Source organism: Nylanderia fulva, unplaced genomic scaffold, assembly GCF_048542155.1.
Source record: "Nylanderia fulva isolate GAGA-0341 unplaced genomic scaffold, ASM4854215v1 Scaffold7, whole genome shotgun sequence".
NCBI classification, from domain to species: domain Eukaryota; kingdom Metazoa; phylum Arthropoda; class Insecta; order Hymenoptera; family Formicidae; genus Nylanderia; species Nylanderia fulva.
In genome coordinates this window covers 6,076,470-6,100,447 of record NW_028190807.1, presented here as the reverse complement: position 1 = coordinate 6,100,447, position 23,978 = coordinate 6,076,470, and the positions used below count along the sequence as shown (strand labels likewise).

Here is a 23,978-nt window from a genome sequence, read left to right as displayed (position 1 = left end):
TATCTTTTCGTAATGCTACAACCACACGATTAATGGTATTACAATATTTACGCACTTATTATATTTGTAATTACTCCAATTTAACCTAACCATATTGTCCCACAATTACCATGATTTTTATGGTAAATAATGTTTTAATACACAGAGAGAATTTTTTCTTAAAATTTATCATAAAAATTATAATATGATAATCGCGGGACATTATGGCATTAAAATAATTTTAAAAAATATTAATAATATCTATCATAATAAAATATAAAATATGTTCGATTAATAATAAAATTTATTAATGCATATATTACTATTTTTTATTGTGGTAAATATTAATCAGAGAAACTCTTATAAAATTCTTTCAATACCATATTGTCCCACGATTATCATGATTTTCAGGGTATAAATTCTACACTGACAAAATTATTAAATTAATAAATATTTATTTCAATACTGCCTAATAAATCATTTATTTGAAACAAATAAATATTTATTAGTTTTGAAAAGAATTTTCTTATATCAAATACATATTTTTCACATATCAAATCAATATTATTAGTTTCAAATAAATGATTTATTTGACAGTATTGAAATAAATGCATTCAAATTCATTGAATAAATTTTGTTTCAGTGTAAGAAAAAATTCTCTCTGTGTACATATGTATATATTAATTAATCAAACAATTTTTCAGTTTCGTCAAAAAACAAGAATGAATGGTATATGGTATATTGGCGCGTTTTTCTTGTGCGACTTAAAACGTGTAAAATATTTTTTTAAACAATGTAATTCCGTGCCTTTTCGTACGTGGCATTTATCTTTCCCTCGCTTGCTCTCCTTCGAATGCTGACGATAACGAATTCCGTTCGGTTCTCGCGTTTATCTCTCGCGAAGACGAATTCGACGAACAAAATCGCGACGGTTCTTCTCGGGGTTGCGCAACTAATTTAATGACGACAATTTGTACAGCGATCTACCTAGGGATCGCGACCAACGTGCGACGGTGAAAATCCCTTCCCGAAAGAAAGGAAAACGTATTTGAGGCTATTAACTCGCGCGCGCACAGATCGCGCCTCGCCGACTTCGTCGACCGATCGAAAGTTTGCCGATGGAAAAACTTGGAGCTTTTTCTAAATGTCGTGAACAGGAACTCGTAAAGTTCGCGTCTGCGTTCAACGATTACGCCGTGCTCGGTTTGATAATCGACGAGAACGGATGGAAAGATCCGCCTCGCCTTTTTTCTTTCACGACGAAATCGTGATCGATTCTTTCGTACTTACAAGAAAAATGACAGTAATAAAGAATCCGTGAAATTTTTACGAGTAATCAAAAATTTTTTTAATATATATTTCGATGAGATTTCGATAGAATTTCGTTCGCAGCTTTTTTTTCTTCGTGTGAGATAGATAGAGCAGGGAAAAGTCCTTCGTTTCCATCACTTTTATTTTGCGTTGACGGCAAGTCATACATACGAGAGAAGATTCAAATGGAACTGTATGATTTACGTATATTTTTTTCAAGTCACGAGATTTAGACTAGACTTTACGATAATGAGTCTCAACTTTTCGGCCGTTTCGATAAAAATATTATTCCTTTGACAGAAACATGTATCTTGCAATAAGTTATAAGTTCCTTCTTAAACGCGCGTCCTCAAATAAAATGCTAAAGCACGAATAGTTTTAGAGTTGTAATACTTTGCCAATCGAAAATCGATAGTTCCCTATTGGAAATGAAGGGCTTTTCACTAAACTTTTCGAATGCAGTTAAACGAAGAAAAATAATCTTATTGTTCATATTCAATCAAATTTTACTTCTTATTCAATTTCAATTCGTGATTTAATTCCCATATTTATAATGTCGGATTAAGAAATTCTATGACACAAATGACATCCTACGCACGATATTTTTTTCAAGAAAAAATTCTCACAAAATTTGTCGTTCAAGATTGAAGATTTTTAAAATATTTTATCTCAATAAAGATTCCTTGAAAATTAGCTACGACACTTCGTCTTTAAATTATTTCGGAATCTCGGATACAGAGAGAAAGAATGGGAACGCTACTTATCCACGTGATTCATGGGTGTAAACAGGAAAAATCAATGTTCCAGAAAGGAAACCACGTGATCGATTGCATCACGTTGGCGTTAATGCAAAGAATTTCTCGATTTACAGGAAAGTACATCGCGCCTTAATATTTAACGCCTGTTCGTTCCGCGAGGCCGATTTAGTCGCCCTGTACACGTCGTGTAATATTTTTCCTACCGACCAGGGTACTTCCGTTTAAAAGCAGATATACGACTGTCGAGCACGTGCGCTAAACGCTCGTCCGAGTATTCTGGAGAACCGCATGTCGGAAAGGATTCCCGAGGATTTTAAACTTGCGCGCGCATTCCGTATTTATAAAAAACAAGAGGAAAATATTAAATATAGAGAGAATATTGGAATTTTAGAGGATATATTAAAGCAACACGGAGTGGTTTCTCTCCGCAGAGCTTGAATTAATATACGAGTCATTTTATCCACTGAGAACAAAATTAGTGGGTATTCTTTTTACAAAAACCAACTCCATTAAATTAAATTAAATTTATTAACTTTTGTGTGCAAAAGCTCTTAGTACAAATAACTTCTGTACCGTAAATTTTAATTGCGTAATGTGTATCGTATGGTCGATTGTTTCGCGCTTCGTAAAATTATATTATCGGCGATACTTTGGTAAAGCGATGAGCTTTAAAAGCTACATAGAAAATGGATCGGACTGAGTTTCTCTCGCGATTCGCCTTTCTTCCCACGATGGGAAGAAAGAAGATAAGCTTCGCTCGCTCGTTCGCTCGCTCACGAGCGGGATAAAACAAATCGCGGTAAAAAGTTTCATCGATAATTCACGTCTGTCGCGGTAAATAACTTTCAGGTGTACTGCCATAAAGATACCTCGCGACCAGGCCACGGCTGAAATCCCAAACGGCGGCTGCAGATAAGGAACCTTGAATTTTTCAAGCTCTCCTCCATACGGATCGTATGGGAATACGTTGTGTATTCTTACTACTCTTTTATGACTTTTACACGAAATTTCATTTATTCATTACGAACGCACAACAAACAATAACCGTGTTATTAATTTTTATCATTTTTTTATATTTATAAGATATATATACATATATATATATATATATATATATATATATATATATATATATACACAGAGAAGAATTTCCTCTTAGAATTTACCTTAGTATATATATACCTTAATATATTTACTTTATATACATATATATATATATACACAGAGAAGAATTTTCTCTTAAAATTCACCCTAAAAATCATGATAATCATGGAATATGGTATTGTAAGAATTTTAAAGTTTCTCTGATTAAATATTTACCACAATAAAAAAAATTAATATCTATCACAATAAGATGTAAATTATGTTCGACTAATTTTACTACTCTGAAAAAGAAATTGATTAATTTCGAATAAATATTTATTTCAATACTGCCTAATGAATCATGTATTTGAAACTAATATTATTGATTTCATGTGAAAAATATTTATTTTAATATAAGAAAATCCTTTTCAAAGCAAGTAAATATTTATTTCAAATAAATGATTTATTAGGCAGTATTGAAATAATTTTTTTTCAGTGCATATACATAGTAAAATTTACTATGTACATATTAATATTTTCTATTAAATCTGGTAAATATATTAATCAGAAAAACTCTTATAAAATTCTTCCAATATTATATTACCTTATAATTACCATAATTTTCAGGATTTAAATTCTAAGTAAAGATCTCTCTGTGTATCTATTCGAAAGAAAAAAATTCTGAGAAGTAACTATTAATTATAATTATACAAATTGCAAAAAACTGTAAAAAAAACTTTCTTAAAAGGAACTAATAATTGTCACCGTATAGCTTCTATTCGTTTCCACTCGAAAAATTTTTGCAACGTGGCTACAAACCGGTCTCTCTCTCTCTCTTTCTCTCTTCGGATAAAATCAACAATAATAATAATAAATTTTTTCCGAGTTGATTCTGAAATGTTAACTCTTTTTACCATTTTTCCCGATAATTTGCAGCGCAACTTCGCGTCTCGACTTTCGGGGCGAAAACATTCGAAGTCGTTCGAGTAAACGGGGACAAGCAGTTGTTTTTTCGTGACAAAATTACGTTAATTAAATCACGCAAGAGAGCATCACCGTAAGTGATTCGTGATTCACCGTCTCATCTATGATTATAGGACGATGACGACACTTTCGTCGCTTTTATTATCCGCCTCCTCCTCGGTGATCCATATATCGATTGTCGTGTCGCGAAATGAACGGTCGTTTGTTAGCGACAACAAATGAACAAATTATACAATGATTTCCATTAATTAATTCCACTCTCATATATGTAATTTAATGGATGACACAGGGATATCGCCACGAGCGACGCCCGTCCACGATGCATTAACGGTGAAATATTCGGCCGGACATTAACGAGCGGTACCGGAAGCTCGTAGACAAATAGCAATTAGAGGACACCGCTGTTCCCGTCCTGAAACGAGAACAAAAGGTCGTCCTCGCCGCGTTGGATCGATCCGACAAGATTTATATTCCGCCTAAAAGAGAGAGAGAGAGAAGGACGACAGGAATATAAAGAAAAGGGGCCCGGAAAAGAGCTGTCGGACAACTATGAGGACACTAAGTCATAATGGTTCCTCGACGAATACCTCGCCGGTGGCATACGGTGGCTACTCTAAGGGAATAATATTGCCGAGCTGCCGTCGAAATATTGGCGTCCGGCCAAATGGAAATAAATAAAACGGCCGAAGGGAGGCTGCAGGCTGCGCTGCGCCCAAGAGACCGTGCCGCATTCGGATATATCGCATTATATATACATATATATGTATTTTTTATTTAAAAATTCATATGCAAGTAAAATGTAACGCGCCGATCTGATCCGAACGCGATTTCTCCCTCGGAAATCGATCCAGTCTCGTTTGATTCGCAAAATTCGCATATGCGCGAGTTTAAAAGAAGGATGTGACAAAGGATTGTTGAAAAAAATCCTGGGAAAAAAGCGGCAGAATTTTACAAAATGCAATACCTTATTCCTTTGCTAAATGACACCCAAATATTATTTTATGCGCGATGCAACCGGCTCGAGAGAGTCTTAAAAAGGTATTAAAGCGGCTACGAATCATTTTCACCCGTTGTTACTTTCTTTTTTCCGTTATTTTCCGACGCTTTTTAATGAAGGTCTGTTTTATCACCGCGATCTCTATTTTTTCACCTTACAACTCAAGCACTTTCAATTCCCACCGAGGTGAGTTTTTAACTGTCCCTCCTTTATCATTTTTTCTTTTTTTTTTTTTTGCTTTTTTCCGCAGAATAAATTGTCATCTCTCAATTACATACATCATTATCGTCGCGAAGAACGATTTAATAATAAAAGCACCCTGCGTTATTCCCTCTTTTAATTCATGTGCCTCTCTGCATATCGTAATGGCAGAGTTGAACTTCTCGACGCATGAATGCGCAAACTCATGACATTAGGGCAACATTGTGACATAATGATGCTCAAGCTTACCTCTATTCACATTTATGTATATCAGAAAAAAACGGAAGCGTGAAAGCACGCGGACATCAATGAACGATTCGCATCACAACAAACATCACGCTTTAAAGTCGTTTCTGATCGTATCTCCCGAATACATTGATTTTGCAGTACTTTTTTTGCAGAATTCATATAAGCAGAAATGCGATAAAACGCGTCGCGTGTATATAAAACTTATTTTAAAACGTTCTTAAATTTAAAAATTTAATATTCTTCTATAGATCTATATATTTATGATTTATACACAAAAACAAATTAATTTTTATAGCTAAATTTTAGCTGTCCTTATATTGCAATTTGAATTTTAGTTATCATGCCTAAATTTTATAACTATGATAACTAATATTTTTTCGCTATAGTTTAACGGAGAATAATATAGCTAAAAATATTAGCTATCATAGCTAAACTTTAGGCATGATAACTAAATTTCATATTTAATAAAGGGATAGCTCAAATTTAGCTATAATAGTTATGATAGTTGATTTTTTTCCGTGTACATATATAAAAACCGATAAAGAGAATTTAAAACACGGGGAAAAATTTTCCTACCTTTTTCGCGTGTTTGTCTTCGAGCTCGAGTCTCTCCTGCTCGACTGCGAGAACGATCAACGCATCCAACTTTTCTTGAGTCGCATCTTCACCCGCCGCTCTCAATGCCGCTTTCACTTTAGTTTCGCTGACTGTCTGCAATCAAATAATTATCTTATGAAAATACTGTTGATAATATTAATCTCATATAAAAATGGCGCTTTAATAATATGAGAATTTTAAAGATATGTATGTATTTACAAGCCATGAAAGATTTCCATAAAAAAAATATTGACAACGTACCCTTAGCTTCTCCAGCTCCTTCTGCAAGTTGTTAACTTTATGATACATATGTAAAACGAATAAATCGAAGGCTCCTTCGCTGACAGATAATTTCTTGTCATGAATATTTATATTGGGGAACAGAATTTGCAATTCTTCGTTAAAATCTTCCCGCGCCGTTTTAATTTGCTGCCAGTAACGCTCGGCAAGATTACTATTCTGCAGCTCTTCGGTGTATTTCTTTTTCGCCTCGTCCACATCGTCCATAATTTTTCTAACGTTTCGCCTCGCGGCTGTTTTCATGTGTGCGGGTGCTTCGAGCACGGATTCATCAATTAAATTGTACATGCGCTTGAGCGAATTTAACGCGTCTTTCGCGTGCTCCTCTGCTTGCTGTACCAGCTCTTTCCTCTTTTCCGTTGCCTCTTTCAACCTGCAAAATCACAAAGTAAATCTGATTATATAATCGATACAAAGATGAGGCGTGAAACGATTACATAAGCATAACGATGATCACCTTTGCCAAACGTTTCCGCTTATTGTACTGCCAGTACTCTCGATCACTTTGACAACATCCTGATTGTAATTTTTAAGTGCGTCCACCGCCTTATGATAAGCCGCGATAGCTTTAGTAGCTGCTTCGCCGCAGTACGTTTCTAATTCGACAAGATTTTGCGGCATCAACTCTTTGGGTACATTTTTGGAAGGGGGTGTTGGTTTTTCAACCACTGTAAAAAAACAAAATACAATTACAATTTAATAATCTGTATAGAAATGCTTCATATGCGAAATAATTTCGAAAAATATGCAAACGTACCAACGTCTACTTTTTCACCCTTCTCTTTACTAACACGAATTTCGGCATAGTTCTCGTTAATAGGCGCTTCTTTCTTCTCGACCAATGGTTTAAAAACTGGCTTGGGTGCTACAGTACACATATACGATTGTCAAGGATTAGTGGGAATATTATTTTAACATATATGTACGATTTAGTAATTAATTATGCTCTATGTATTATATCTAATTCTATTATATTGAATTTTGTAATATAAAAAATTATAGATAGGAGTTAGGTTATTACAAAGGAATAAAGATAAAAAAAAGAATAAAGCACGAAAATAGGATTAAAGAAATTAGGAATTAGGGATAGGACTCACGTATGTATTCTATAAGTTTTGTGTGATTTAATCTTTTCTGACCTGGTTCTGGTTTTGATGTTTCCTGGATGAACAAGTCCAGTATTCTGTAAAAAATATTTATTTTAAAAACCAATAATTATTAACAATTTTAAACATTATAGTATATATTATATTTTATTACGTCTGTTTCAATGTTTTGAAGAATGTAAGTACAAAGTCGAAGTAGTTGGAATCTTCTTGAAAAATAATCCGAATAGTTTTGTCCGTGCCAGGAATCCATCCTTCAAGAGTAGCTCGAGTTTCTGGATTTTGCTTTACATACGTTAATATTCCTAAGGTACCTATTGTTACAGCTCCTAAAGTTATCAGCGTTCCTGATCCTCGACTCTTCTCACTATTACAAACCAAAAGCATAATTATTTTTTATCCAAATCAGTTTATCTTCTCTCTTATAATATAGTACACAGCCAAAATTATATAAACAGTCAACACAAATAATGGGAAAGTAATTGAAACATGCATTAATTCACTAAAAATATAATAATATATAATATATAATATATAATTATATTTCTTATATAATATATAATATATAATTATATTTCTTTAGCATACTAAATATTTTTAGTTTATATTTTGTGTACCTTTTTGGCGGTGTGGTCGAATAGGACTTGGGTCCAGCAAACCTGGACATAAGTCTGACATCCTTGCGCAATCTAAAAAAAATATAATAAAATAAATTAAACAATACACAATTATTTAAAACAAATTATTAAATAAAAATATTTATATTGCTTGTCAAAAATGAAAATTTCATGCAATCGATAACTATGTAATTCCAAGTCATTTGAATACAGTAAGAAAAGCGCGTAAATATTTTTTCCGACATACACACGTTTATAAAGTTCTTACTACTATTTATCACTATATTATTTTTATTCACTAGAGAATGCTCACATGCTCAAACATAACCTCACCGCGATTTACGATTTAACGCGCGAAATCACACTCGTAAATAAAAAATAGAACCAAGTAAAGCCCGTCGCATTTCAAAGCTGATACGAAATGCGAATGCAATCTTAATACCGAAATGACACTTTTGACAAGCGTTGACAATCCGTCAATGAGAATTCTCGCCGGGAACTCACCTCCCGTCCGGTTCGTATTTGACGCGCGTTCGCTCATGATACCTGGCCGTCAATTGCAATCTGGAGCAGCCGTGTTTCTTGATCTGAAACAGCAACGACGAACGGTCAATCAAGTGCTTCCGAAATTATGTAAGATCTTCGTAATCGTGCCATCTTCGTCACGCGCGCGAGACGCGCGAAATCGCGAGTTCGCGGCGACGAGATTTTATCTGTCACCGATCCTCGAAGAGGATCTTGTCACAGATCCATCCGCGAGTCTCGTCGCCGGGTCCGCGACAGCCGACGAAGGAGGAAAGAATCGTCGGAGCGATGCACGTCGCGCGCGACACTGCTCGGACTCCCGTCGTCGCGGGCGACGTTTTTTCACCTTTCCTCGTGTTTATCCCTCGGAAACAGATAATTCGACGTCTCACTCGCGAAACTCGTTTCTACGTACCCGAGTTAGACCGTTGCACGGAAATTTTAATCCAATTCGGAGCATCTTTCGAGTGGCCGGTTTCGGGCAGCCCAGTGGGGGAGAAAGGGACGACGGCACAAAACAGCTGGTCACGTCAGTGACGTGACGTCACGTCACGTCGCACGCCGGATCGGATGGAACTGCGCGAACCGAAAAGAAGAATGTTGCGTGTCGTGAGCGCGACGCTGCGAGGTGGGTAAACGCGCGTTTCGCGACCGATTCCGCGATCGGGGAACGCGTGCCGGGGATCTGTCGAATCGTGATTTCGCGCGGCACTGTTCGTTCGTCGCCGATTTCGCGATCTGTCGCGACGAGAACGACGAGAGCGCGACGTTGAGAGGTTAGGTCCGCCGTCTCGCGACGTCCGCCATGACACGTGCGACTGACGCAGGGAACAGCGCGGAATCCGAAACGTGGCGCGCAGATTTGAACGCGATATTTTCGAGTTTGAAGTTTTCATCTCGAACGATCGAGATTTTTTTATTTTCAATCTATTTAATTATTTAATTTATTTGTTTATTCTAGTATTGCAGTTAATTACATTTGATAAATGTGTGTGAAAAGATCTGTAACAGATAAAGTATTTATATATATCTCAGAAAAATATAAAGAAAAAATCAATTTCATTATTTAATTTATTTGTTTATTCTAATACTGCAGTTAATTGTATTTGATAAATGTGTGTGAATTGTGTGAAAAGATCTGTAACAGATAAAGTATTTATATATATCTCAGAAAAATATAAAGAAAAAATCAATTTCATTATTTAATTTATTTGTTTATTTTAGTACTGCAGTTAATTGCATTTGATAAATGTGTGTGAATTATGTTTGAAAAGATACCTAACAGATACAATATTTATATATATATATATATATATCTCAGAAAAATATAAAAAGAAAAAATTTAATTATTTAATTTATTTGTTTATTCTAATATTGCAGTTAATTGCATTTGATAAATGTGTGTGAATTGTGTGAAAAGATCTGTAACAGATAAAGTATTTATATATATCTCAGAAAAATATTTAAAAAAAAATTTTTTAATTAAAATATAAAGATAAAAAATATGAAAAGATTTTTACAAATATATCCTATAAGCACATGTTTTACTTTGTTGTTTCAGGAATTGCAGCGAGAGCAACAAATATTAATGTGACAAGTTCTGTTGCTTCAAAATGTAATCTCATTTTCAATTCTACACAGCAGAGAAACTTTGGAGCATTATCAATCGCTGTCCAAAACTGGACTACTACTAATCCAGTGCAACATAAATCATTATTAAAGTAATGTATAATATTGCTAAAGTAATTCATGTGCTAGAATATAATGTTTTTTACAAGAATAGAATGATTTCTATGTGAAATAATATAATATCGTGCAAACATTTATATAACAAAAATAATATCTTTTTCAGTAATGCAATAACAGAAAATCGTCTAGCATTGCCAACAGACCCTATTAATGTACCAGTAAGAACACTAATCAAGTTTTCTATGAAAAAAGGAAAACGAAAAACAGTAAAGACAGTCCTAAAACGTTTTTATAGATTACACTGGTAAGATTTCATGGATATTTAGTGATTACAATAATCCTGAAAAAAGTATTGCTTATATTAAAATGCCTGATAAACATATAGTAAACTAGAAACAAAATAAATTTGAATTAATATACATAAATAACACGATAAAATATTACAGGGGTATCTGGATTAGAACAAGAACTGGTCGAAAGAAGCATCTGTGGAGGAAAACGTACGACAGAAGGAAGAGATTGCAACAGCATGTATTCTGCAATGCCACGCAGTGCACAATGCTAGACAAAATGGTAACCAAATATTGGCGTAGACGACATTATTATGTTGACGATCCATATGAACCGTATCATAATCGAGAAGAATTTATTTTCACTCGAAAAAGACCACTTCCTTAATTATTTCTATATATTAATTATTATGTAATTGTAAGTGCAGATTGAAATAGTAATAAAAATGTAATCTAATTGTAAGTTGTAAATTGCATTTCTTTAATGATATATATAATAAATATTTTTTAATTAATTATATTCTACTATGCACTTAAAATTAGTATAGATTAAATATTGACAAAATCGCATATAAGTATTGTAAACTAATTAAAACTTATAAACATGGATTCTATTAATCTTTGCAAAAATAATTGATTAAGATACGTGAAATACTGTTTTCACAGATTCTATTAAAAGTTTACAAGTACTTTTAATTAGAGTGCAAAATGTCAATATCCAAGATATATGTGATTCATTTCTCGCAGCAGATGTCGGAGTTTTTTTAATTCGATTTTTTGATGTCGCTGCAAAATGATAAGAGATATCACAATATGTCACGTTCAATATTTCATGAAATATATATTACATTCTGTTCATGAAATACATACTTTTATCACTTTTATTTCTTGTATTTTTATCCTCTTCTCTAATCCGCCGAAATTGCATTGATCAACACTCACTTTTGAAAGCGGAATTATATAACCTAACCCAACCTAACCAAACGTCACGTAGACAGTCGCCACTACGAGGTGTTCGAGAGAGCTACGGAGTAGATGCCTGTTAGTCGCGATTTGTCCTTCGCGAGGTGCGTATCTTGTTGAAACCATTGTGATCGTATGACTTTTTGCTCGTCTTTCGTTATCAGGTGACTGCGTATTTTTACTCCAAGCGGCGATAACGCGATAATAAATAAAGATGACTTATCGCGGAAAGCTGCGACTGCTCGGCAGAACGTGTCTGGCATTCAGCAATTCGTGCGGGAAGAAAACCCAGGATAACCTGAATCTCGCAATCGTCGTCGCCAGCAGCAGAAATTTTACCACGAGTCGCGCGCTCGATATGAGGTAAGCATAATCCCCACCCACGATTTCAATGTCGTAACATTTGTGTCGGGCTATTATTTTACCGCCGAATCTTTATATATATATATGTACGCAAAAAAACGCAATACGGTGTCCATCAATAACAAGTTTCACTAAGGTAATAGATGTTCCTCGAAACTTTTGCTGCCGACGTTAGACATATCATTTTTTGAGAACAATTTTTGGGCTTTTATTGTGTACAATTCGACTCTTGGTTGATTATTTGTTCGATTATATAAAGTCAGAATAAATGTAATATTATTTAGTATTTTTTTCATATAACTTATATTTAGGATGAAAACTTGTACTTTATTGTTTTTTTTATTGCATTTTAATTAGTTGTTCAAGTCATAATTAAAAGCCTTAAAGAATTCATTGTCGAGATGCGAGAATGTCATTTAAATTTATCGAAAATCAGATTGAGCCTGTTAATTTTTTTAATACTAATATTTTAATAATTATATCTTAATAATTTTTTAATAATTTAAAAATATTTTTTTAGCACGTAATAATATATCTAATAGTTTCGACTTTTGTGTCTCAACGGTTATTAATTTACATATGTATTTTGAAAAACTTTTCTATACACAATACATACATACGTAAGGACATGCTAATGTTAAGTGAATTATTTTTATTTTTTTCTGATTGATATAGCAATGTTTTACGATATAAGAAAACAGTTGTATGTCAAAATTTATCAAAAAGATAAATAAAATTTTTATAAAATAAAATATATGACAAAAAGAATATTATGAGAATTATTTCTTGGATAGCAGATAATTATTAAATGTTTTTTTTTAATCAGAACGCGTATAAGTCCAAAAATATGCATAAAAAAGAATTCTGATTTATGCATACTGATAATAAATGATAATAAATGTTATATTGTAGACAATTTCTTTACATTTTACATCATTTCTGTATGCTAACTGTCTGCTTTAGTGGAAATAACAGAGTTACAAAAACACGTATATATAATATTTAGAAAGTAGATTATACATAACTCGACTGATTTTATTAATCCTTATTAACCGCGCCTATCGCGATTTTTTATTGCGATAACAGGTTGATTACGATTTACGATACGATATTTTCGCAGGTTCGTTCAATTCACAAACAAAAACGGGGGCCCCCAGCATCTCGGGGTCCAGCTGAAACAGGGAGGCGACATCATCGCCGTGTCAGCGGTCGACTCCAGGATCCCGAACTCGCTAAAAAAATTTCTCGAGGGCGGCGACGACCTTCTCAAGAAGGCTAAAAGGTAGGAGAGCGATTTGAACAGCTGTGAGAGACCTGGGGCCTTCGTATATGAGAGTCACATTACAAATATGTCTACGCGCGAAAGATAAGCGAGAGTTCATGCATCTGTATTGAAAATATTTACTGTTCGCTGTGATTTATAATCATGACACCAGATAGCCAGTTTTTTTTATTACTCGGAATTATAATACAAATTATGCTAACCAAACCGATTTAGAGTATAAGTGACGAAATAATCACGTTACGCTCATTTCTAATACTGAAATTAGCATTAAAAAATAATTAGGACTTTAACTTGTCTGAATTATTTCGCAAGCTTTTCTTTTATCTTATACTGTAATAGTATAGTAATAAACAGATGTAATGCGAAAAGATAAAGATTACTTGATCTTATCGTGAACATTTGTTTCACTAGGGAAGACGATATCGACCTAAGGAAGACAGTAGAAAGGTTGGTGCTTTGGTCATTCAATTCATGTGACATAAATAAGTAGTTATGTCCCTTGTTTCTCCCGTATAGTAATATGTACATATTTATGTGTACATACACTCACATTTACATACACATACATGTGATTATCCCTTTTCGATTGAAATATATCAAAAGCCGCATCTTCGTTAGATTAATTAAACTATATTTATCCTGCTCTCGAATTAGCTTCATCAAAATTCACTCACTTTTTATTTTAATTTAATTTTTCATTGTAAGTATAATGTTCATTTTCTTTAAGCAAATATTTAGATAAATTATTTGCATAATGAAGATGCTACACTGAAAAAAAATTATTAAATTAATAAATACTTATTTCAATAATGTCTAATAAATCATTTACTTGAAACACATATTATTAGTTTTGAAAAGGATTTTCTTATATCTAATAAATATTTTTCATATCAATCAATATTATTATTTTCAAATAAATTATTTATTTTATTGGTTATTGAAATAAATATTTATTCGAATTCAATAAATTGTTTTTCAGTGTATGAATATTTAAAGATATATTTAAAGTGTTCAAGTAAGCTGTCATCATTTATCCTAGACGGATAATGTGCATAATTAGTTTCTATTCGAAGAAACGCTTATGATTACGAGAGTTAGCTCTGAAATACTTGAATGTGTAATCACAGTGTAATGCTACAATGTAATTAACATTTTACGCAATAACGAAATTTTAATCGCACGTAAATCAGATAGCTATTGTATTATATCAATCATTTGACAGTCACTCTATTTGCGATTTCGATTTAATTTATTAACGGGGAAAACCCATTAATGGATTGAATTTAAACGTAATCGAATATTAAACCGTAAATGACAATCGAATGAAAAAATCGATTTAAAATTGATTCACTCGAATCTCGTTACCAATTTGCACATCTCCAATTTAATATAACGATTGAAGAACCAGACATATCTTTCGTGACGAATAATCCTACACATAAGTGTGTGTACGGATTATTTTCGATCATTAGTAGAAAATTGCTATGTGTCACGCGCGTCGCCACGTGGCGTTTTATAAATTATTATTATGCATTGCATGTTTTCTACTGTGTTTGGATTTATCGATCTCGGTTTAAGTCTTGCAAACCACCGTCTTTATCGATTGGATCTGTTATCTCGTTCTAACTATGTGCCACTGTAACTTTTGAATTTTTTCAGAACGTATCGTATCTTTGAAAAATTGATTCTTATTTCAATTTGCAACCTATTCTTGATAGATGCACACTTATAATATTATAAGACCTTGTCTCCCTGCCAATTGGCGAACTTTCAAGTTTTCTTTGGTACGGTTAAAAAATTGTTGGTGAAAACAATAGCTCTGAATGGAGCAGCATTTATAATTGTTTATTTTTATACAAACTACCATTTTAAAAAAAATTAATGATTGTGATTTTATTTTTTACTTTTAATTTAATAGTTGCGATGATATTTAGCGATCAATGCAACTAGGACAAACGATAAAAATGCTAATTAATTTGCTGACTTATGCAATATCGCTTTTGTTATTTGTAGAAGTCGTAGTTTGCGCGCGTCACATGCAAGCATGGCATTTCTGTGCAAGAAATTCTATTTTATCTATATAATAGATAAAATTTATTTTTACTAGAAAATCGCATATGTTATATTTTCCATAAGTAATGTTATAATAATGTAATAAGCTTTGCAAAAGCTGTTGTTTTGCAATATACATTATATGACGAGCTGTATAATTTTCCTGAATTACTGGTTACAAATTATAAAGGCTAATAAATCGTTAAAAAATCGTGTACACATTATTACATTTGTAAATTAAACTTTTCTATATTTATTTTTTGCGTCAATCAAATTTTCCTCAGAACTTTCTCTCTCAAATTTCCATAAAGAGATTTAAGATTATAATAATCTTTTAAAAAGTAAATTGAAAAAACACATAGAAAAAAAACAGAGGCAAAAAATATTGTATTATTATCATTAGTGTTAAAATGCGATGCCTTTATATTAAACACTGTATGCATACGCTTAATTATCTCGAACTGATTATTTTTACACATATATTAAGAAAAATTGAAGGAAAATGATTTCAACAATAGAATCTGTACATGATATATTAACTATGTAAATACTTCAGTTAAATGAGAAATATTACTCATACAACACGTCACAACACGTCATATTTTACGAAAACTTAAAACCACACGCAACGTTTCTGTTATGTAATTTTGACCATGAGCAGATTAATCGGCAAGAAACACATTTGTAAAAAAATCTATCACGCGCATGTTGGGATTGACCAGAATAACACAATTTATCGGAAATGATAAGCTACGACAAATACGCAAACCGCAAGCTCGTGCTTTATCGATCAACAATACAAAATTAATGACGAAAAAAATTAACTGCAAAAGCTTTAAACTGGTGCTGTTATACGGCTTACTATTGTGAGTCTTCACTTTTTCTCTAAAAATTCGTTTGTTAAGCGCACATAAAACCGCATGTTGCCTATTATTGGGCAATAACAAACTTACAAAAAAGAAAATGCAAGCAAATTTGTGTGCCTGCAAATATATTAAAAAAATGTTTTCCTTTGTATCTTCTACCGTATTTCTGCATACGATCGTATTTGTTTTTTCTAACATCGTAAAATTCTATCGTAAGGATCTATACTTTTATCGCGCAAAAAAGAAAAAAGAAAAATATACTTAATTAGCTAGAGTTCACCTCGCGTGCGAGTTGATTAACTTTCATGAAACGATTTCAAGGTCTATTCTTGACTCGACTGACGATGGTTACAGAATAGTCGCCGAGGGACGGAGCATCACACCCGAGAATGACGTGAACTTCTTGGCGCCAGTTACACGAATGGACAAACTCGCCTGCATCGGTCTCAACTATAGCGGTCATTGTAAAGAGCAGGGTGTACCGACTCCGGAGAGTCCGATAATCTTTAGCAAATTTCCCAGCAACATCATCGGGCCACGCGATAACATCCTGCTGCCGCAGATCTCGGATGTAAGTCGACATGAAACGAGATAATCCTCGCCACGGGTTATCCTTGAAAGAAATTGCAATGATTCCCTTCGCCTATTTTCTTATGCCTGGAACCATATATTTTTAGATTATCGAGATTACGTCACGATCCCCTCCCTTATGTCCATGTTCCACTTTCATTTTCATTCCATTCACGTTTAAAGACGTGTGATACTATTGTGATATTTTTTTTACACGATAGCTTCGCGAGGTTCGCAGCTTAAATGTCTTGTCGACTCGCTTAGAAATTGTATATCCACGTGTCCGCCACGTCAAATTACTTAATTACGTAACTTGTCTTTGATAGAAGAATTTTAAAGTAAAGCAAAATGTGACAAATGATGTTATGTATAGGAATGACGTACCGGGAATCTGATTAAAGTGTGTAATATCTATTTTTTAATTTATAGAAAGTCGATTGGGAGGCCGAGTTGGCGATAGTGATCGGCAAGAGAGGTAAGTGCCTCAGCAATGAGAACGTCGAGGATTGTATCTTCGGTTATACAATAGCCCAGGATATAACAGCGCGTGATTGGCAAAAGTCAAACCGAAATGGCGGTCAATTTCTGCTCGGCAAAGCGATGGACACGTTCTGTCCACTGGGTCCGGCGGTCATTACCAAAGAGGCGATATGTGATATCAATAATCTATCTGTGAGGACATGGGTGAATGGTGAATTGAAGCAGGACGGCAACACTAGCGAACTTATCTTCAAGCCCCACGAAATCGTCATTTATCTTTCGCAGTTCGTACTTTCGTCAATAACATATCAATAATAATAATACGCGATTGTAGCTACACGTATTAACGATATTGATCGAACTTTTAGATTTATGACACTGTTACCAGGCGATGTAATCCTTACCGGCACACCGGCCGGTGTAGGATTCACACGTAAGCCACCAGAATATCTACAGGTACGTCATTCTAATAATATTAAGTTAAATTATGTATAAATATAAATATTTGAAATTATTTTTATATAAATAAAAACTGTCTTTCAGCGTGGCGACGTTTTGGAAACCGAGATCGAGAGTCTGGGACGTTTGAGAAACAAAGTAATCTGATCTACGAAACCGAGTATGCCTTTGGAAAGCGATATTAGAACTTCTTGATTTTCACAAGACTGGATGTTCTTTCGGGTATCGATATCCGCGATGACGTTGGATCATCTCAAAAGCTGTGTCTGATCCGGATCAGATATATATATATATATATATATACATACTCGAACGTCAACGATTTCAACGCGATTGCAAATGTTTATGCCAGAGATAACAGTATCGCCATTCTTCGCTCAGGGCACAAACACGCCTAGCAATATTGATAACACGGCAACGCTAATTTTCTATGTGTCACACATATTTTACGTACTTATATAATTAAAATTAGATTGTTTCTACTGTGTGTCTACTTTATTTCATCCAATCCAATCCACATAATTTTCATAGTTTTACATGTTTCAATGAAACGCATATTAAATTTAATCATGTGAAATTTCTATATATTCAATTGTTATGAAATAATTTAATATAAAAATTGACACATAATATCAATGTATGAATAATTTTTACTATTTTTAGAAAATTTGAAAGTTTAAGAATGAATACTTTCTAATATTTAATTGTGTATGTATATATGTAATATAGTTTCAATATTTACCATGTAAAAATTACCATGTAAAAACTTAATCTTCATACTCAATATTCACGCAGCACGTACACTAATTTACTTATTCAAACGCAGAACTTGAATCAAACACACCATAGAGAGAGAAACGCAAGACGTGAATCTCGCTAGCTGTCATTGCCACCTGTCAAAGTCCAGGCGGCCCGCATCGCGCGCGCTGATTGGCTAACGCGGCGAAGAGACTCCCGTCCGTCCAATCGGCGCGCTTGCTTGCAAGGCGCGTCTCCATGTGCCTAATGCACCTCGCGAAACAAAGATGGCGCCGATCGCAGCTCAACTGTGGGTATTTTAAGTAAAATAACTAGACTTCTGATGTACTTTTTAAAATATCTTTATAAATCGAGAAATGTTTTTAGAGAACAGGGGGTCGATTGTGTAACTTTTTCGAAAGTGAAAAATTTACACTAATCACGCATTAATTTTAAAATAAAATCGATGTGTGATTGGAAGAAAATTTTTACTTTTCACATTTTTACTTTAAAAAAAGTTATACAATCGACTCCCAGTTTATTAAAGAATAATATATAATTGAATGATGTTATAAATAAAACATAATCTGTTGTTAAGAATAATTAATATATCATTTGTTTTAATAAATATTTAATTAACAAGAAGTTGGTAACAAATAATAGTTCCTAAGAAGGCGGATAATGGAACAGAAACGTCACAAAACGCGGTACGTGAAGCGTAGATCGTTGACGTAAACATATGTATGTGATCCTGGATTCATCGTAGATAATACGGGACTCTGAAAATGACGGACGCCGATGAGGAGAAATTTACAGTGCAGAGTTTGCAAATGTGTACCCAACAATTTGCACAATCTTTTGACTCTCTGGCAGAAAATGGTATCGTCTATGCTGTATGTCAAGGCGAAAGAACCACAAAGTTACAAATTCGTATATTACGTCGAGACTTGAATCGATAGCAGTAGTAGTCAGAGAATGTCTGGAAGATCCGTTGAACAATCTAGGAGTGGTTCATCATCAGTTGGAGCAGATATCAGTCATTGACAGATATCAAAAAACGTGCACTCTTTTAGTTCAGTTATTTGATCAAGCAGCGAACCTATCAAGAATTAATGGCACAAACAGTCTCACTGTCACAACAGATTGATATTACAATCCAAGAGGGACAGGTCATATGGCTTGTTTATATAATTGGTACATGAATATATCTAATCTTGATTTTTATTATTAATAATATCTTTATAATATCTACAAATCTACACATTTATCTTTTTCTCATTTTTTTATTGGTGTTATCAGAGGAAGAGTTGCATTTAATAGCAACGAGGAGTTTGACGTTATGAACGGAGAATTAGTCTGTAGAGTTCTTCAATTGATGAATCTGACCGATTCGAGGCTTGCACAGGGTGACTGTGAGAAACTAGAACTGGCGATGTTGAGTAGGTCTCAGTAAGTGCCTGTTAGTCGCAATTTGTCCTTCATGAGGTGCATATCTTATTGAAACTGTTGTGATCGTATGACTTTTTTATCATCGTTCATTATCATGTGACTGCGTATTTTTACTCCAAGCGGCGATACCGTGATAATAAATAAGGATGACTTGTCGAGGAAAGCTACGACTCGGCAGAGCGTGTCTGGCATTCGAGAATTCGTGCGGGAAAAAAACGAGAGTAACCCAAATATTTAGTCGTCGCCAGCAGCAGAAATTTCTCCACAAACCGCGCGTTTGATATGAGGTAAGCATAAACCCAATTCACGATTCCAGTATATATATATATATATTACAATACGCAACACGGCCCTTCATTGATAACAAGTGTCATTGAAGTAATAGATGTTCTCCGAAACTTTGTTGCCGATCTTAGACATCATTTTTTTCAGCAGATAAATAAAATTTTTATAAAATAAAATATATGACAAAAAGAATATTATGAGAATTATTTCTTGCATAGCAGATAATTATTAAATGTTTTTTTTAATCAGAACGCGTATAAGTCCAAAAATATGCATAAAAAAGAATTCTGATTTATGCATACTGATAATAAATGATAATAAATGTTATATTGTAGACAATTTCTTTACATTTTACATCATTTCTGTATGCTAATTGTCTGCTTTAGTGGAAATAACAGAGTTACAAAAACACGTATATATAATATTTAGAAAGTAGATTATACATAACTCAACTGATTTTATTAATCCTTATTAACCGCGCCTATCGCGATTTTTTATTGCGATAACAGGTTGATTACGATTTACGATACGATATTTTCGCAGGTTCGTTCAATTCACAAACAAAAACGGGGGCCCCCAGCATCTCGGGGTCCAGCTGAAACAGGGAGGCGACATCATCGCCGTGTCAGCGGTCGACTCCAGGATCCCGAACTCGCTAAAAAAATTTCTCGAGGGCGGCGACGATCTTCTCAAGGAGGCTAAAAGGTAGGAGAGCGATTTGAACAGCTGTGAGAGACCTGGGGTCTTCGTATATGAGAGTCACATATTACAAATATGTCTACGCGCGAAAGATAAGCGAGAGTTCATGCATCTGCATTGAAAATATTTACTGTTCGCTATGATTTATAATCATGACACCAGATAGCCAGTTTTTTTTATTAGCTTGGAATTATAATACAAATTATGCTAACCGAACCGATTTAGAGTATAAGTGACGAAATAATCACGTTACGCTCATTTCTAATACTGAAATTGGCCTTAAAAAATAATTAGGACTTTAACTTGTCTGAATAATTTCGCAAGTTTTTATTTTAATCATATACTTCAGTAGTATAGTAATAAACAGATGCAATGCGAAAAGATAAATATTATTTGATCTCATCGTGAACATTTGTTTCACCAGGAAAGACGATATCGACTTAAAGAAGACAGTAGAAAGATTGGTACTTCCGGCATTCAATTCATGTGACTTAAATAAGTAGTTATGTCCCTTTTCTTGCTCCACTATAGTAATATGTACATATTTATGTGTACATACACTCACATTTACACACATACACATACATGTAATTATGTATCTTTCGTGGCGAATAATCCTACACAAAAGAATTGGGGAAAAATGATTTCAACAATCGAGTCAAGAATCTGTACATGACATATTAATTATCTAAATTCTTCAGTTAAATGAGAAATATTACTCATACAGCACGTTATATTTTACAAAAACTTAAAACCACACGCAACGTTTCTGTTGCGTAATTTAACCATGAGCAGATTAATCGATAAGAAACATATTTGTAAAAAAATATTTCATGAACATGTTCCGACTGACCAGAATAACACAATTTATCAGAATGACAAGCTACGACAAATACGCAAACCGCGAAGCCCGTGCTTTATCGATCAACAATACAAAATTAATGACGAACGAAATTAACCGCAAGAGCTTTAAACTGGTGTTGTTATACGGCTTACTATTGTGAGTCTCTATTTTTTCTCTGAAAACTCGTTTGTTAGCGCACATAAAACCGCATGTTGCCTATTATTGGGCAATAACATACTTATACAAAATAGAAAATGCAAGCAAATTTTTGTGCCTGTAAATATATTTAAAAAATTTTTGTATCTACCATATTTCTGTATACGATCGCATTTGATTTTTTTGTTTAACATTGTAAAGTTGTATCTTAAGACTCTATACTTTTATCACGCAAGAAAGAAAAGAGAAAAATATACTTAATTAGCTACATTTCACCTCGCGTACGAATTGATTAACTTCTATGAAACAATTTCAAGGTCTATTCTTGACTCGACTGACGATGGTTACAGAATAGTCGCCGAGAGACGGAGCATCATACCCGAGGATGACGTGAACTTCTTGGCGCCAGTTACGCGAATGGACAAACTCGCCTGTATCGGCCTCAACTATAGTGGCCACATTAAAGAACAAGGATGTACCGACTCCGGAGAGTCCGATAATCTTTAACAAATTTCCCAGCAACATCATCGGGCCACGGGATAACATCCTGCTGCCGCAAATGTCGGATGTAAGTCGACATGAGGCGAGATAATCATCGCCACGGGTTATCCTTGAGAGAAATTGCGATGATTCCCTTCGCCTATTTTCTTATGCCTGGAACTATGTATTTTTAGATTATCGAGATTACGTCACAATCTCCCTCATGTTCACGTTCCACTTTCATTTTCATTCTATTCACGGTTCAAGACGTGTGATACTATTATGATACTTTTTTTTACACGATAACTTCGCGAGGTTCGCAAATAAATTGTATCCATGTGTCCGTCATGTAAAATTACTTAATTTTGTAACTTGTTTTTGATAGAAGAATTTTAAAGTAAAGCAAAACGTGACAAATGATGTTATGTATATAAATGACGTACCAAGAATTTAATCATTAAAGTGTATAATATCTATTTTTTAATTTATAGAAAGTCGATTGGGAGGCCGAATTGGCGATAGTGATCGGCAAGAGAGGTAAATGCCTCAACAATGAGAACGTCGAGGATTGTATCTTCGGTTATACAATAGCCCAGGATATAACAGCGCGTGATTGGGCAAATTCAAACCGAAATGGCAATCAATTTTTGCTCGGCAAAGCGATGGACACGTTCTGTCCACTGGGTCCGGCAGTCATTACCAAAGAGGCGATAAGCGATATTAATAATCTGTCTGTAAGAACATGGGTGAATGGTGAATTAAAGCAGGACGGCAACACCAGCGAACTTGTCTTCAAACCCCACGACATCGTCATTTATCTTTCGCAGTTCGTACTTTTGTCAATAACATGTCAATAATATTATATGTCGATAATAATAATACGCGATTGTAGATACGTGTAATAACGATATTGATCGAACTTTAGATTTATGACGCTGTTACCCGGTGATGTGATCCTTACCGGCACACCGGCCGGTGTAGGATTCACACGTAAGCCACCAGAATATCTAAAGGTACGTCATTATAATAATATTAAGATAAAATTATGTATAAATATAAATATATATGAAATTATTTTTATATAAATTAAAACTGTCTTTTAGCATGGCGACCTTTTGGAAACCGAGATCGAGAGTCTGGGACGTTTGAGAAACAAAGTAATCTGATCTAAGAAATTGAGTATGCCTTTGGGAAGCGATGTGAAAACTTCTTGATCTTCACAAAACCGGACATTCCTTCGGGTATCGACATCCACGATGACGTTGAATCATCTCAAAAGTTGTGTCTGATCCGGATCAGATATATATATATATATGTATATATATATACACACACACTCAAACAATGTCAACAATTTCAACGCAATTACAAATGTTTATGCCAGAGGTAACAGTATTCTTCGTTTAAGGCACAAACGCGCCTAGCAACATTGATAACGCGGCAACGCTAATTTTTTGTGTCACACATTTTACGTACTTATATAATTAAAATCAGATTGTTTCTACTGCGTGTCTACTTTATCTTATTCAATCCAATCCACATAATTTTACATGTTTCAATGGATTATATATTAAATTTAATCATGTAAAGCTTCTATATATTC

The 23,978-nt window shown here is 34.0% G+C and overlaps 4 protein-coding genes and 1 long non-coding RNA gene across 9 annotated transcripts in view; 3 read left to right on the top strand and 2 right to left on the bottom strand.

Annotated features, from left to right (window-relative positions):
* Mitofilin (inner membrane mitochondrial protein mitofilin) overlaps positions 1–9,471 on the bottom strand; it is a 41,598-nt gene extending 32,127 nt beyond the window's left edge. Inside the window, exons 1-9 of one of the 3 annotated variants that reach the window (XM_085488629.1) lie at positions 9,123–9,469; positions 8,687–8,769; positions 8,183–8,254; positions 7,720–7,932; positions 7,599–7,642; positions 7,217–7,324; positions 6,917–7,127; positions 6,421–6,832; positions 6,139–6,273 (exon numbers count right to left, since the gene is read on the bottom strand). In XM_085488629.1, coding sequence (XP_085344755.1) covers positions 6,139–6,273; positions 6,421–6,832; positions 6,917–7,127; positions 7,217–7,324; positions 7,599–7,642; positions 7,720–7,932; positions 8,183–8,254; positions 8,687–8,769; positions 9,123–9,167 — 1,323 coding nt within the window. In that variant the 5' untranslated portion in view covers positions 9,168–9,469. Of the gene's footprint in view, positions 1–6,138; positions 6,274–6,420; positions 6,833–6,916; positions 7,128–7,216; positions 7,325–7,598; positions 7,643–7,719; positions 7,933–8,182; positions 8,255–8,686; positions 8,770–9,122 lie in introns of all 3 variants that reach the window. The other 2 variants (XM_085488630.1, XM_085488631.1) reach the window with 2 other exon arrangements.
* On the top strand, positions 8,996–11,149 carry mRpL35 (mitochondrial ribosomal protein L35). Its single transcript, XM_029315591.2, has 4 exons — positions 8,996–9,335; positions 10,269–10,428; positions 10,560–10,700; positions 10,843–11,149. Exons 1-4 carry the CDS (start codon positions 9,278–9,280, stop codon positions 11,072–11,074), a joined length of 591 nt encoding a protein of 196 aa, XP_029171424.1. The 5' UTR covers positions 8,996–9,277; the 3' UTR covers positions 11,075–11,149.
* A 534-nt stretch (positions 11,150–11,683) lies between these two features.
* LOC114940859 (oxaloacetate tautomerase FAHD2B, mitochondrial-like) lies at positions 11,684–18,206 on the top strand. 3 transcript variants are annotated; one of them, XM_029315618.2, is made up of 8 exons: positions 11,684–11,753; positions 11,814–12,012; positions 13,133–13,294; positions 13,709–13,744; positions 16,570–16,786; positions 17,215–17,549; positions 17,634–17,721; positions 17,809–18,206. In XM_029315618.2, the coding sequence occupies exons 2-8, from the start codon at positions 11,864–11,866 to the stop codon at positions 17,869–17,871; spliced, it is 1,050 nt and encodes a 349-aa protein (XP_029171451.2). In that variant the 5' UTR covers positions 11,684–11,753; positions 11,814–11,863; the 3' UTR covers positions 17,872–18,206. The 3 variants fall into 3 exon arrangements, with proteins under 3 accessions (XP_029171451.2, XP_029171450.2, XP_029171453.2); XM_029315617.2 differs by having other exon boundaries at positions 11,724–12,012; XM_029315620.2 differs by lacking the exon at positions 13,709–13,744 and having other exon boundaries at positions 11,724–12,012.
* LOC114940862 (uncharacterized) lies at positions 15,867–18,558 on the bottom strand. Its single transcript, XR_003821546.2, has 2 exons — positions 18,467–18,558; positions 15,867–16,872 (listed from the first exon to the last, which is right to left on the bottom strand). It is a non-coding gene; the product is annotated as an uncharacterized LOC114940862 (long non-coding RNA).
* Positions 18,559–19,080: 522 nt separating this feature from the next.
* On the top strand, positions 19,081–23,879 carry LOC114940860 (oxaloacetate tautomerase FAHD2A, mitochondrial-like). The gene is given in 8 exon segments (XM_029315621.2): positions 19,081–19,656; positions 19,762–20,198; positions 20,740–20,901; positions 22,246–22,369; positions 22,371–22,463; positions 22,867–23,201; positions 23,301–23,388; positions 23,479–23,879. Coding segments are annotated over 7 exon segments (870 nt in total). The 5' UTR covers positions 19,081–19,656; positions 19,762–20,193; the 3' UTR covers positions 23,542–23,879.
* Positions 23,880–23,978: the final 99 nt, after the last annotated feature.